This window comes from Notechis scutatus, chromosome 6 (genome assembly GCF_049901735.1).
Source record: "Notechis scutatus isolate UNSWTSFEM ecotype Mainland chromosome 6, rNotScu1.2, whole genome shotgun sequence".
NCBI classification, from domain to species: Eukaryota; Metazoa; Chordata; class Lepidosauria; order Squamata; family Elapidae; genus Notechis; species Notechis scutatus.
In genome coordinates this window covers 44,060,458-44,075,257 of record NC_142014.1, presented here as the reverse complement: position 1 = coordinate 44,075,257, position 14,800 = coordinate 44,060,458, and the positions used below count along the sequence as shown (strand labels likewise).

General features: G+C 37.0%; 1 protein-coding gene across 6 annotated transcripts in view; it reads left to right on the top strand.

Moving 5' to 3' along the window:
- CEP290 (centrosomal protein 290) overlaps positions 1-14,800 on the top strand; it is a 72,380-nt gene that overhangs the window by 39,869 nt on the left and 17,711 nt on the right. For all 6 annotated transcript variants that reach the window (XM_087968051.1, XM_087968046.1, XM_087968050.1 and 3 more), the window contains 10 exons: positions 18-281; positions 783-890; positions 1,765-1,964; positions 2,763-2,976; positions 6,285-6,422; positions 10,173-10,394; positions 10,790-10,915; positions 11,135-11,280; positions 11,769-11,924; positions 13,983-14,106. In XM_087968051.1, coding sequence (XP_087824177.1) covers positions 18-281; positions 783-890; positions 1,765-1,964; positions 2,763-2,976; positions 6,285-6,422; positions 10,173-10,394; positions 10,790-10,915; positions 11,135-11,280; positions 11,769-11,924; positions 13,983-14,106 — 1,698 coding nt within the window. The remainder of the gene's footprint in view (positions 1-17; positions 282-782; positions 891-1,764; positions 1,965-2,762; positions 2,977-6,284; positions 6,423-10,172; positions 10,395-10,789; positions 10,916-11,134; positions 11,281-11,768; positions 11,925-13,982; positions 14,107-14,800) is intronic.

Genomic DNA, 14,800 nt, shown 5'->3' with positions numbered 1-14,800 from the left:
GATTTTCTTTGTTTCAGAAGCTAAAAGAAAAAGAAGCCGCTTTGTGGAAAGCAGAGCAAAACATCTTGTCACGAGACAAAGTCATAAATGAACTAAGACTGCAATTGCCAGCATCATCCGAAAGAGAGAAATTGGTAGCGCAGCTAGATCAACTTGATGATAATACCTACCCCCATGCTCTGAAAATCGCACATCAGACCATTGCAAATATGCAAGCCAGATTAAATCAAAAAGAAGAAATTCTGAAGAAGTACCAACATCTTTTGGCCAAAGCACGAGAGGTATTATAATTTAGAATTTTTAAATAAAAATGAAGGTTGAATATTTAGGTTTCATAATGGGATTTGTGGTTAGGCTTGGGGAAAAAAAACACTGTACACCAATACTTTCTGTTGGCATCTTCCTATTATTTCAGTTATTTTTCTTGAATATTTTTGTGCATCATTTATGAAAAACACTCCTAGGTAGGCATATAAAGGAATGAAAGTAACAGTTTAATAGGGACAAAGAAGAAAAAAGAAACATAAGGAGGTCACATATTAAAGTTATAAGTAATCTTATTTTGAAAATGTAAAATGTGGACAGTTTGGCTTTCTTTGTATTTCGTAATCTGATTTAGTATTTGAATAGATTTGGGAGGAATAAGTCTGCAGAAACAAAATGAGTCTAAATCACTGAATGAATGAACGTGTGTGTGTGTGTATTCTCATCTGTTTTTAATTAACTGAATAGCAGAAATTATCAAAGTCTATTGTTATAAGAAACGTAAATGTATTATTTAGGAACAAGAAGAAATTGCAAAGAAACATGAAGAGGAGCTCAGAGTTCTGCACCAGAAATTAGATGTACACGTTGACAGTTCCTTTAATAAATTCAAGCAAACAGCTTTAGTAAGTATAATAAGTTTTATTTGTTTCTAAACTAAATGCTTATGGGATAAAGGTAAAACAGAAAAATTATTATGGTTGATTGTGCAGTCAACCAGAAGTTTAGACTGGATGTGGCATTTTTGCCCACCTATTGAGCCTTTCCCATGACCTGGGATAAGGTGATATTGTTTCATAGTATTAAAGGTATCAGTGCAGGACATCAGGGATTCAGATGAAGCTGCCTTTGGCAATTGACTGGTGTTGATTTTATCAATGTCAGTGGAGTTCAAGTGGTGCTCCAATTGAACTGGGATTGGGATTCAATTGGAGCACCACTTGAACCAAGGCACCTATCACCGTTGATACTATCTGCTTTCTTTTGTCATACTTGCACATTATTATTGTTTTTATTATTAGACTAGCTACCCCACTGATGGAACTAACAGGTTGAGTTGACACTCTTAACCTTTTATTTGGAGCAATTCATGTGAGGAAATACAAAGAAATGGGCAATATTTGCTATTTCATTATGCAGATAAACATTAACTTGTACATATAGTCCCTGACTTACAACAGTTTGCTTAGTAATTGTTACAAAAGTTACAAAGGCACTGAAAAAAGTGACTTATGACCATTTTTCAAACTGTGATCTGAAGAAAAATATATCATCCTAATGATGACTTTAAGGAGAATATTTAAATCTACTAATGAAATTCTTGTGACTTTGAAAGTTCCTAATTTTGACTGATGTATATGTTCTGAATTGAGAATTATATGAACTAAATTAACTTCTTCTTACAATGTATTGGCAAGAAATTTTGATTTTTGATGTTAAAATATTAAAATGAAATAAATGAGTACAGAAAAATTTATTTCAATCTTTGTTGTTCTATAGGAGTTGATTCGAAAGCCTTCTTTAGCTGTTCCGGCAAGTAAGCATTTAATTCGTCTGGCAGAACTGGAACAAACTATAGCAGAACAGGACAGTTCCCTTAATTCCCTTCTCAGCAAATTAAAGAAAGCATCGTCTGACTTACAGAAGCAAAAGCAGATAACTGCAGTAAAAATCAAGGAGTTTGATAACATCAGGGCCCAGTAAGTATAGACTGAAGTTGTGATACTTCTGCATGGTTCATCTTTAGAAAAACTTCACCAGTTTTCTTGACTTACAACTGAGTCTTGTAACAGATAACAGATAAAAGATAATCAGAGTTGGAAGGGACCTTGTAGGTCATCTAGTCCAACCCCCCGCCCAAGCGGGAGACTCTACACCATTTCTGATAAATGGCAGTCCAATCTCTCCTTGAAAGTCTCAAGTGATGGCGCTCCCACAACTTCCAAGGGCAAGCTGTTCCATTGGTTGATTGTTCTCACTGTCAGAAAGTTTCTCCTTATTTCCAGGTTAAATCTCTCCTTGTTCAGTTTCCATCCATTATTCCTTGTTTGGCCCACAGGTGCTTTAGAAAATAGCTTGACCCCTTCCTCCCTGTGGCAGCCTCTCAAATATTGGAAGACCGCTATCATGTGTCCCCTGGTCCTTCTCTTTACTGGACTAGCCAAGCCCAGTTTCTGCAACCGTTCATTGTATGTTTTAGCCTCCAGTCCCCTAATCATCCTGGTTGCTCTTCTCTGTTGCATAAGTAATTAAATTTTGAACTAATTATCACTATATAAATTTAAAATTAATTGAATAATATTTTAGAGCTATTATCATTGTCTCACTCCTCACCTTTTAATAACATCACTAAGTTTAGTTACCAGTAAATTAGTTTAAATTTTGATATAAATATTTTGAGAAATATTTATGAATAATGTTTGAATGTTTCTTAGTCTATCTGGCTGTGCTCAATTTAATAGTGGAATTCAATTATATATATAATTTTGTTGCACTAGGCTTGAGGAGGAGCATCGAGGTAGAGTTAAAAGACTGCAAGATGAAATAGAAGAATTAAGGAGTTTGTTGTCAAAAATGGGAAAAGAGCTACTGAATATAAAAAGTGAGTTGGAGATACAAAGAGAAGCAAATAGCAGGTCTCCAACAACTACAATGAAGAATCTAGTGGAACGACTAAAGAATCAGCTAGCTTTAAAAGAAAAGCAACAAAAAGTAAGTATGATACTTTCACAATTTTTAGGGAGGGGACGGGTGCAATCATTAAAAAGCTTTTTGGTTAAGTATATTATGCAAAGATGGCCAAAGCCATTTTATAAGCCATACTAAAAATTGTAAATGAAAACAGAAAAGCTCCCTATATGCCAACATTTTTTCAGAGCTGGCAGACTTCAGTGTTTCAGTAATGGTATAGTGTGTCTTTCCTTTGTTCTACTTGGTTTGCATGATGACTGCAAAATAAAGATGGTCCTTTCATTCCTTTCTATCCCGACCTGTCCAGTCCCTGAGATGCCTTAACTGACTTTGGACTGTTACACACATGCACACACAGACACACAGACACACAGACACACACTCCTCAATTTACAACAGTTGATTTAGTGACCATTCAAAGTTACAACAGCATTGAAAAAGTGACTTAAGACTTTTTTTCACAGTTATGACCTTTGTAACAGTCCCATGGTCATGTGATCAAAATTCAGATGCTTGGCACCTGGTTCATATTTATGACCATTGCTGTATACCAAGTTCATATGACCTTTTGTGACCTTGTCAAGGTTTTGCAACCTTCTGACAAGCAAAATCAATGGAGAAGCCAGATTCACTTAACCGGGTTACTAACTTATTAACTGCAGTGATTATTAACAACTGAGGCAGGAAATGTCATAATATGGGACAAAACTCAGTTAACAAAGTGTCTCACTTAACAACAGAAATTTTGACCACAATTGTAGTCGTACGTTGAGGATATATATACATACCATGTCTCCCCGAAAATACAACTTAGCCCAGAAGTAAGTTCTAATTTGATTTTTACATGTGCGCCCAATCCAGCTCAACCCACCAAAAACATAACTGTAAAAGACAGACCAGAAATAAAAGTTAAAATAAGCAAAAAATTAGTAAGAGAGCACCTGTCTGATCTTGATGAAAACAAATCATCTGGGCCTGATGGATTACATCCCAGAGTTTTAAAGGAGCTGGCAGAGGTCATCTCAGAACCACTGCACCATATCTTTCAAAAATCCTGAAGCACCGGGGAACTACCAGAGGACTGGAAAAAAGCTGATATGGTTCCCATCTTCAAAAAAGGGGGAAAAAAACAGTCCCAGGAAACTATAGACCAATCAGCCTAACATCAATACCCAGGAAGATACTGGAAAAGATAATAAAAAACAGATCTGCCAACATCTAGAAACAAGTAAAGTAATAACTAGCAGTCAGCACGGGTTTCTTAAAAACAGATCATGCCAAACCAATCTTATTTCATTCTTCAACACAGTGACTAAATTAGTAGACCAGCAAAATACTGTGGACATAATATATTTAGATTTCAGCAAGGCATTTGATAAAGTAGACCACAACCTACTTCTTAGTAAGCTAGAAAAAAGTGGAATAGATAGCACCACCACTAGATGGATTTGCAACTGGCTGGCAAACCGTACTCAACGAGTAGTCCTTAATGGGTCTAAGTCTACATGGAGGGAAGTAAGCAGTGGGGTGCCACAAGGTTCCGTCTTAGGCCCAGTACTCTTCAATATCTTCATTAACGACTTAGATGAGGGAATAGAAGGGGAACTTACCAAATTTGCAGATGATACTAAGCTGGCAGGAATAGCTAACACCCAAGAAGATAGGCTCAAGATCCAGATGGATCTTGACAGACTAGAACACTGGGCCATATCTAATAAAATGAAATTCAGTGTAGAGAAAAGTAAAGTCCTACACTTAGGCAAGAAAAACTAAAAGTACACATGTAGACTGGGTGAAACCAGGCTCAATAGCAGTGACTGTGAGAGGGATCTTGGAGTCTTAGTGGACAACTAGCTAAATATGAGCCAGCAGTGTGCAGCTGCCGCCAAAAAAGCTAATGCAATCCTAAGTTGCATTAACAGAGGGATACAGTCAAGATCAAGGGAAGTACTAATACCACTCTATAAAGCCTTAGTAAGACCACACCTAGAGTACTGCATCCAGTTTTGGTCACCACGTTATAAAAAAGATGTTGAGACTCTAGAAAAAGTACAGAGAAGAGCAGCCAGGATGATTAGGGGACTGGAGGCTAAAACATACAAGGAACGGTTGCAGGAACTGGGCTTGGCTAGTCTAGTGAAGAGAAGGACCAGGGGAGACATGATAACAGTCTTCCAATATTTGAGAGGCTGCCACAGGGAGGAAGGGGTCAAGCTATTTTCTAAAGCTCCTGTAGGCCAGACAAGGAATAATGGATGGAAACTGAACAAGGAGAGATTTAACCTGGAAACAAGGAGAAACTTTCTGACAGTGAGAACAATCAACCAATGGAACAGCTTGCCCTCGGAAGTTGTGGGAGCGCCATCAGTTGAGACTTTCAAGAAGAGATTGGACTGCCATTTATCAGAAATGGTATAGGGTCTCCCTCTTGGGCAGGGAGTTGGACTAGATGACCTACAAGGTCCCTTCCAACTCTGATTATCTGTATCTGTATCAGTCTGGGGTGCATAGAATCAGGTGAGATGCATGGTAAAAATTTAGATGGGGGGGTGGAGCTGCCATACTTACCAGGCCTCGCACACCTCGACACCTACCTCACCTTGCAGGCCTACTTCTGTGGCCACTTGCCGTCACTCACAGGCATCATCCTTGGCCTCCGTTTTGCCATCAGGCCTTTCCAGAAAGGCATCTGCAGCCAATAACAGAGCCCTGGATCTATCCAGAGCTCTTTTTTCAGCTGCAGAGGGCTTTCCAGAAGGCTTCTGATGGCAAAACAGAAGCTAGGAGGCTCTGCACATGTCAATCCAGAGTTTGTTTCTTAGCTGTAGAGGTCTTTCCGAAGGCCTCTGATGGTGAAATGGAGGCCGGGGGAGACACGAGCCACAGAATAAGTGGGCCGGCAGCAGGCTTCTGCTGGGCGGGGCTGTTGGTGCAACGGCAGCGAGGTGAGTCAGTAATTAGACATCCCCTGAAAATAAGGCCTGGTACCTTTTTTGGTGACAAATACCTTTTTTGCTGACATATATATACACATGCGCGTGCACAGACACACACACACAGAGACACACACACACACACACACACACACACAGAGACAGTTATATAAATAATGTTAATTATAAATAAAATATTTTTTTCTGTCACATCACATTTATTAATTTTTGGAGTTTATTCCAAAGATGTCATTCAAAGATCTCATCCAGAAAAGGTTGCAACTCCAGTTCTAAAGAAAGTTAAATTCTGGGTTTATTTACATATACAAATACAATGACAGTTATTTTTTATTTTATTTGCAGAGCTCATTTGTATCTTTTTAATGATATTTTTAGGCTTTGAGCAAGGCACTTCTAGAACTCCGAGCAGAAATGACAGCAGCTGCAGAGCAACAGATAATTTCTGTAGCATCACAAAAGGAGGCACATATGAATGTTCAGCAAATTGTTGACAAGCACACAAAGGAATTGAAGGTAAAAAGGAACCAGAATTTTGGTTTGTTGTTTTTTTTCATACAAAAACAGTGTCTAGCAGCAATATATCCCACTTTGAAAATTACATTTTTTGTCCAAAAAAAATGTCACAATTGGGATGGATGCATATTAAAGCTATACCTGCTCCTCATTTAACAACTACTCAGGCGACCATTCACAAATATGTTGAAGATTTAAAAAAATATTTTCTGACCAATGCATACATTTACAACCTAATTTTGTTCATTTGACGACAACACAAGACAGGGTGAAAGCAATATTGGTGTAGCTATATGAAAACTTTATGTGAATCGGGCATAAGCAACCAGCAATTCTCACAGTGGCTTTCTCTCTCAGTTACATATTTGGTTTTTAACTTTTTAAATTTGTATCTATCTTATCTGTCTATCTATCTATCTATCTATCTATCTATCTATCTATCTATCTATCTATCTATCTATCTATCTATCCTAAACCAAATAATGGGAAATAGAAATGCTATTCCTTCTGTCCTGGTGGCCCAGGACCTCAATCGGTATTGGACTCTCCAATATCTATGATATTGAACATTCCAACCTTTATTCTGTTTTTTTTTTTAATAATTGAGGGAAAGCTAGGAAATTATTGGTTTCCCAAAAGTTTTTCTAGCCAATAATTAAGAACTTAATTGCAATTGTTAATAAAAATGGATCATTAATAGAAGAGGCAAGTTAAAATAAAAGAATGGGCAATTATTTGGATAATTTCTGAAACTTTGAATTGAGAAAGCAAGATATGATTGATTAATATTCAAAATTTTCAGCTTGAGTTATTAACAGTTATCTGATAGAGTTTTTGAAGGACATATCATCAAGCTTTTGAGAGAACATTAATCTTTCTGGGTTTTAGATGAACAGTATTTATTGTGAAATAGTTATTTGAGGCAGAAGTATCATTTTCTTTTATCAAAACATCTGTAACAGATTAAACAGGAAAAACAGTATCAAAAAATGATATATCAGTGTGATATAACAATCGCAGTCACGCACATTTCTGCTATATCAGGACATCTGAAATAAATACTTAAATAAGTCTACCTGGATTATACAAAAATTGGAAGTTGTATGTATAATGCTTCCTATAACGGCATTTTCCCAGAATGGAGCAGGATATAGAATAATAAATTATTTTTACAGTCAGAAAGAAATGTAACAGCTGAAGTACTATTTGTATTTGTTTGCTGCAGCATAGTCAAAAGAATACAATTTGAAATGCAATACAAGTATTGCAAACTGAGCTTTCACAGGAAGATACTTATTAACATGATGTATCAGAAAAGAATATGGTTCTGAATATTTTCCTAGAAAAATAATAATAAATTGAAACATCATAGTATTTTGCAACAACCGTGTTTCTTAGAAAATAAGACAGGGCCTTATTTTTTTTTTAGATCCCCCCCAAAAAATGGCTAGGCCATCTTTTCGAGGGGTGTCTTAATTCTCCCCCCCATGTGCTTCCCCCAGTCACTGGGCTGCTTCTATCCAAAGGAATGCCCCATGTGCCTTGCCTCTCCAACAGGCCCCTTCTTTAGCAGCTGAAAGCGCCCCATGTGCACCCTTGCCTCTCCACTGGGCCACTTCTGTAGCAGCCAAAAGGAGCTATTCCACAAGCTTAGCACAGACTGAGGGAAGAATGGCAGGCAGGAAAATCCCCCCCCCCCCATTTTCCTCCCTGTTTGCCAAAAAGCCTCAATTCCAAAACTTCAGCATTCGAAATGTAGGGTTTTGGCAAACAGGAGGAAAACGGAGAGGGGGGATTTTCCTGCCTGTCATCTATTCCTCAAGCTCCCTCTCCCTTCACATTTTCCTGCCTTTCACAAAAATGGCTCTACTCCGAGCTTTCAGCATATTCCAGGATCCTGCAAGGCTTTTTGTAGAGTGTGTGTGAGCGGCGGCTCTGAGGTTCGTCATATCTCTTCAAACAGGACCCTGCAAGGATTGTTGTGCCATTGTGCTTGCTAGCGGTGGCACTGCCGCGAGTTTGGATACACTGGCGCAGCTACTCACAGTAGGATGCCAGCTACACCAGTGTGATGAAGCTCACAGAGGTGCTATCATTCATGAGTGCAACGCCACAACAAACCTTGCAGGGTCCTGCTCTTAAGAGGAATGGATAACAGACAGGAAAATTCCCCTCCTTATTTTCTGCCTTTCATGAAAACAGCTCCACTCCGAGCCTTCAGTGTATCCCAGGATTGCAACGCAGAAGGCTCCATTCTGAATCTTCAGTGTTGCAATCCTGGGATATATTGAATGCTCGGAATGCCTCTGCTTCAGCGCAGAATGACTTTCTCCCCGCTCTGCAGCTGGACATTTCCCCCCCCCCCGTGCCCGTGCCGGCCATGCCCATCCCCGGGTTTATTTTTGGAGTAGGAGTAATATTAGGCCCACCCTCAAAAAATTAGGATTGGCCTTACTATTGGGGTGGGTCATGTTTTCTGAGAAACACGGTATTTTGAATAATTAATAACATCTAGAGTATTGCAGTTTGGTTCTTCCAATAGACTAGCAGTTCAATTCAATTGCATTACAGCTTTAGCCAGGAAATAAAAGGAAAGGAAACAACAAAGTAAATTTTAAAAAAACAACCCAAGTGGTTCTTAAAAGTTTGTGAACATTTTGAATTTTTCAGTGTAATATTTTTGACTGGTTTGTTTAACTGGGTTTTCTTTCTCTAGTTTTAGGATTTATGAAAACAAAACACATTTTGAATCATATTTACACTGAAATATTGACAATGTAAAAGATTTCAAAAACTTTTAAGGACCACTGTAAGAGTTCTTCACCTCAGTTATTGATTTTGGATGGCTTATACAACATGGGTGTCAAACTAGATCACATCATGTGACATATTGTGATGTTTTTTGCCTTTGTGGAGCTGGGATGGCGTGACCTGCATGTGATGCATCCAGCCCATGGACCAACTGTTTGACACTCCTGGCCTACAACAATAAAATATAAAGTCATTAGAAAAACATATAACCAGAACAGAAACTTGTAAAATCAATAATAATCCATACAAAAAATATTATTACCAGACAATATATCGAAGCCTTGAGTTTTCTTCTCTTCCTTGTAGCACAGGGGTGGGCAAACTTTTTGGCTCGGGGGCCTCATTAACTTTTAAAATTTGACAGACGGGCCACCACCTGGTGTCGAAATGCCTGTCATTACAAGTCAAAATCAAATGAATGCAATCATTCAATCATTCACATCAAACCTTAATTCCGTGCCAATCTTCGGCGGGCCGGATTAAATAGACCAACGGGCCGGATGTGGCCCGCGGGCCGTAGTTTGCCCACCCCTGTTGTAGCAGATATTTTTACTTGTTTCTTCCTGCTGCAGGAATGGCTGCATTTGATATGCAACTGAAATCTGGGTAGAGGCTTTCCTGGCCATGGTGTCCATTTTCTATTCAAGCAGGAAACCCTAGTTAGAGATCTTTTTCTCAGATAAAACGAATCGTAAAATCACAGTCAGCAAAAGTAGATAATATTGGGAAAATGGATGCAGTGGTAAAAAACAATTTCGAGCTTTGAATTGGGAGCCATAAATACAACTGAATTTTCCTGTGTTTTGCGACTAGGATAAGACCCTATCTTCTATTGTCAGAAATTAATGCTTTCAACCTTTTTTTCTATACATTTAATGGTATCTATCATTCTTTGGTTGTCCTGAATAATAATGTATATATATATATATTATTTTTTAGAGTCAGATTGAAGATTTAAATGACCAATTGTTAAAACTTAAAGATGCTCTTAAATTAAGCAAAAATAAAGAGAGTTCTCTGTTAGATGATATGGATGATTTAAATCAAGAACTTCAGAAAAAAATGAAAGCCTACACTAAAGTTCTAAGGCAGAAAGATGATATGGAAAAGGAGAATGAAGAACTGAAAAAGCAGAATAAAAGATTAACCAGTTCAATTCAGGTAAATAGTCCTTTTTGTCATAGGACATTTTTGTGGGTTTTGACGGTTTTATTTTTTTAGCACTGCAGTTGATCATCCAATCATGAAACAAGTCATTCTGCATTCATGCAGAAATCTGCTTAGAACACATTTGTTACATCATCTAGGTTTCTTTTTTAAGCTTGAATGCTTTCACATGTTTCTTGCATCTTGTTCGATGTCATTTCAGTAAATAAAATATATAACAACATTTATAGTCACAAACTATTAATTATGCAGTATCCACTTTTTTCAAACGAACTTGCGAAATTGCTAATTATGAAATACTCATACTTGTCAGATTGTCTTTATACTAATGCTGTAGTACCATATCACTTGTGATGTATAGAAACTATAAGCTATCCCTTATTTTTCAGAGTAAGGCTGATGAGCAAACTCTAATAGATGAACTTCAAAGAAAAATTAAAAAAATGGAAATGGAGCTGGGAAAGAAGAGTGATGAATCAGAAAAAAAGAATCCAAGAGAAGACAGGGTGTTGAAAGTATGATATAAAATGTCCTTAGCCAATATAACTTATCTTATGCCCCTCCCATATTTTGTAATTATATATGGTATTTTTATTAAAATATGTTATATGTAGTATTTGTTTACACATGCAGAGGCACATATTTTCAAGAAATGTATGCTTCATTAGACTGATGAATTGCAAACCTTTAAAGGGGAAGAATGTTCATTTTGGTTTTTTTTTTTCACTTTATAGAATCCAAGGGAAGAATTAATTAAATGGGAGGAATGTAAAAAATGGCAGACCAAAGCTGATGGAATGAGAAACAAGCTGAAAGAAAAAGAAAAGGAGATAGAAACCCTAAGCAAACAGCTTAACACAATGAAGGAACTTTTTTCCAAGTTAGTTTGATTTTTTTTCCATTTTTTTATTATGATACCAAAACTTATTGCACTTTAAATGTATTTGATAAGAATTGATCTCCTATGAAAAATATATTCTGAGCCATAATATGTTTTTCACATTAATAAATGCATTTTACAGTCTTACTACTTCATCAGAAACCACCACAAGGAACTACTAAAAGTAATCATTAGCAAAAATTGAAATTAAATATAGTGCAGAACATTATATATGTATACGTATATACATATATATAAAATTCAACAGTAATATATTAATTTGAATAGCAATCTATATTTTTTTAGAAATTGCTTCTAGAGCACACATTTGAAAATGCTTTTGTAAAAAGTGTTTTTTATTAAAAAAAACACTGAAAATGAATAAAGCTGCAAGAGGAAGTAAAAGGTTTGTTTTAATGGATATATAATGGATTATTTTAATGGATGTATGTGTGTGTATATATATTCATAAACATTACATATTTCAGGGCTGAAAAAGAAAAAAATACTTTGCAGAAGAAACTCAAAAGCTGCAATGTTACTGTTGACCATGTTATGGGAGTCAGAGCATCTGAATCAGAGCGAGAATTAGAAGAGCTTCGTAAACAAAATATGGATCTGGAGAATGAGATTGTTCACTTAAAGTAAGATAATTTTATTATCTTAGGCATTGAGTGAAGCTGTTGTTAAGTAAGATGTCATGTGACTGTCCGTGTAATTGCTTTACTCAATTACCGCAATCCCAGCACTTCCGGTTGCTGATGTTAAGTGATCACGCATGTTGTTAAGCAAATGAAGTCCCTGGTAAGAAGTGTGGGATGTCACTGGAAGGTGGGGTAGGCTCTGGGAGGTTCTGGTCAGTGGCTGAAAATCCTCGCCGCCAGAATCCAAGCAGAATTTTCAGCCGCTGAGAAAACCCCATGCACAGCCTGCACCAAGCCAGCTAAAGGTACCCTAGCTGAGGTACCTCATGCACCTTACTTATGGTGCTGGATCTTCAGGCTCTGACTCGTGTTTCTCTACCCCTCTGAAGGAGTTAAGATCCTTTCGATGCATAGAAGGGAACTCATAGAGGTGGTATACAGCAGGTTCTGACCAGTTCTGGAGAACCGGTAGCAGAAATTTTGAGTAGTTCAGAGAATCGGCATATACCACCCCTGACAGGAGATTTTGCAGTATCCTTCCCCTGCCACGCCCACCAAACCACGCCCACAGAACCGGTAGTAAAAAAATTTGAATCCCACCACTGAGGGAACTCCTTTGGAAGGGTGCAGAAATGGAGTTGAAATGATCAGGATCTGAATTCCATTTCTCCACCCCACACAAAGGAAGCTGACATTCTTTGACAGGCAGCTCTTTCAGACAGCCCCTTTACTAAAAAGGAATACCAAAAGGAAGCTGCATCTGATGAAGTCAGCTATAGCTCATGAAAGCAGAAACCTTCAAATAAAATTTAGTCTTCATTTAGCAACCATAATTGGGACTGGTGACTTGGTCATTAAGCAAAGCAATTACTAAGTGAAAATCATGTGACTGCAGCTATGCTTACTATTTTACATCAACTTTCATTTGACTTACAGTGTCAGGATACAATCCTAAACAGCTGGGAAATTTTCCAGAACTTGACTCAAATCATATACTCTTCTTTCTTCACTCCTCTGTTCTTTAGAATCAACCTGATGCTGGGATAATTAGAAAGAAGGAAATTAATCTTCTTTTTACATTCATTGGAGAGAAAGGGATTACTAGAGAGTAAGCAGGCAAACAATGGGGAACACACAACTCTAAACTTAACTCCTGCTGTTTGCCTAGTGAGGTGCTTAGGAGGCAAACAAAAGCCTTTAATATAAAACTTAAATTTTAGCCAGCAGGGAAAGGTATCTAATCAGTTAAGTTCACAAAGCTGAGCATGTTAAGTTGCAGTTAGCACTTTTAGAGATGCATTGAAGAAAAAAGCAGCATAGGAAGAGATAGCTTGTTTAAGAAATCTCTCCACTCTGTAAGGAGGGGGTGGGGGGGAATGAATCAGGCACAAAACAATGTATACTGATGAACACCTGACACAGTGTAACGGTGAGCACCTGACACAGAGACAGAGACAGACAGACAGACACTGTAAGGGTTATAAATATGGGCATTGGTGTCAAAGTTACTTTTTCATCACTGTTGTAACTGAGTGATTGCTGTCTGAGGCCGTCACTAAGTGAGGATTACCTGTAAACATTTCAGTACTCACTTTTGCTCCTTCATTTAGGGAGATCAGTATATGGAGAACCATTCTGAAATGCATTTTATATATTGACATATTTTTTTCTTCCAAAGTATTCAGTGATTTTTAAGCTAGCTTCCAATTCAATGTGATAATACTCCTGTCGATGATTGATGTTGAAATATTGAATGTCTGATTTTTTAATATCTGGATGGAGAATTTTTGATGAAATATCAGGACTGTGGATTAGGGACAGTTGAGAAACAACTGAAAAGAATGACAATTTTGTATTTTTGCCAATAATTCATTGAAAATGTATGTAAAGTCAGAAGTCCAATCTAACTCAAAGAATACTTTTTCTTTTTATCTAATGTTTATGATTAAACCAACCTTATCTCAAAGTCACACGAACATAAGCCATTTCTTTATATGAAATATGAATCACTTGTCAAATTGTGCAGTTCTTAAATAATCTTTTCATTTGTATATCAAGAACACAATATGCTGTCCCTCGAGATACTGTTGTAGAAGATTTGCACTTAAAAAACAGATATCTACAAGAAAAACTACTAGTACTAGAGAAACAGCTTCCCCGAGAAACTTGTTCAAGGCCATCAGTAAGTTAAGCTTATAATCATACTTTTTCAAGATAAAATTCATTGCTATAGTAGATTATAAGTTCCAGTGATTTTGTCTGTTTTATGATTATTTTAGTACAATATTTTTGTGTTACAGTTTTGAACATAGCACCAGCAATTATAATAGTATATTTATGCTACTTATTATTTAGAGAGCCAGCTTGGTGTAATTGATCAGGCATTAGGCTCGGAAACCAGGAGAATGAGTTCTAGCCCACTTTAGGCACAAAGCAACGGGGTGATCTTGGGCTATTCCCCTAGGAAAGAGGCAATGGCCATCCACTTTTTTAAAAAAAAACGTCAAGAAAAGTGCAGGAAATCGTCCTGTAATTGTCCATAATTGGATATGATTGAACAGAAGGAAAAATATTATTGTATTTATGTTGTTTCTGTAAACTATTCAGGTTGCTGAAGTCTTTTAAATAATAGATATCAGTCTTTTAAATAATAGATTGTAGATTTACTTTTTAGACATCTTCGAATTTATATGCTGCCTTAGCAAGGTCATGTTTTGAATAAAAAGTGCAAATAAGTTTGAAGGGATTATATACACATTTTCTTTATAGTAGCAGTTGCTCCTTTGCTTCCTGTCATCAGAATTATGGATAATATAATTAAGGTTCCATTAAGTATTCTTTAATAATTAAAGCATTATTTATTCTTTAGTACTATT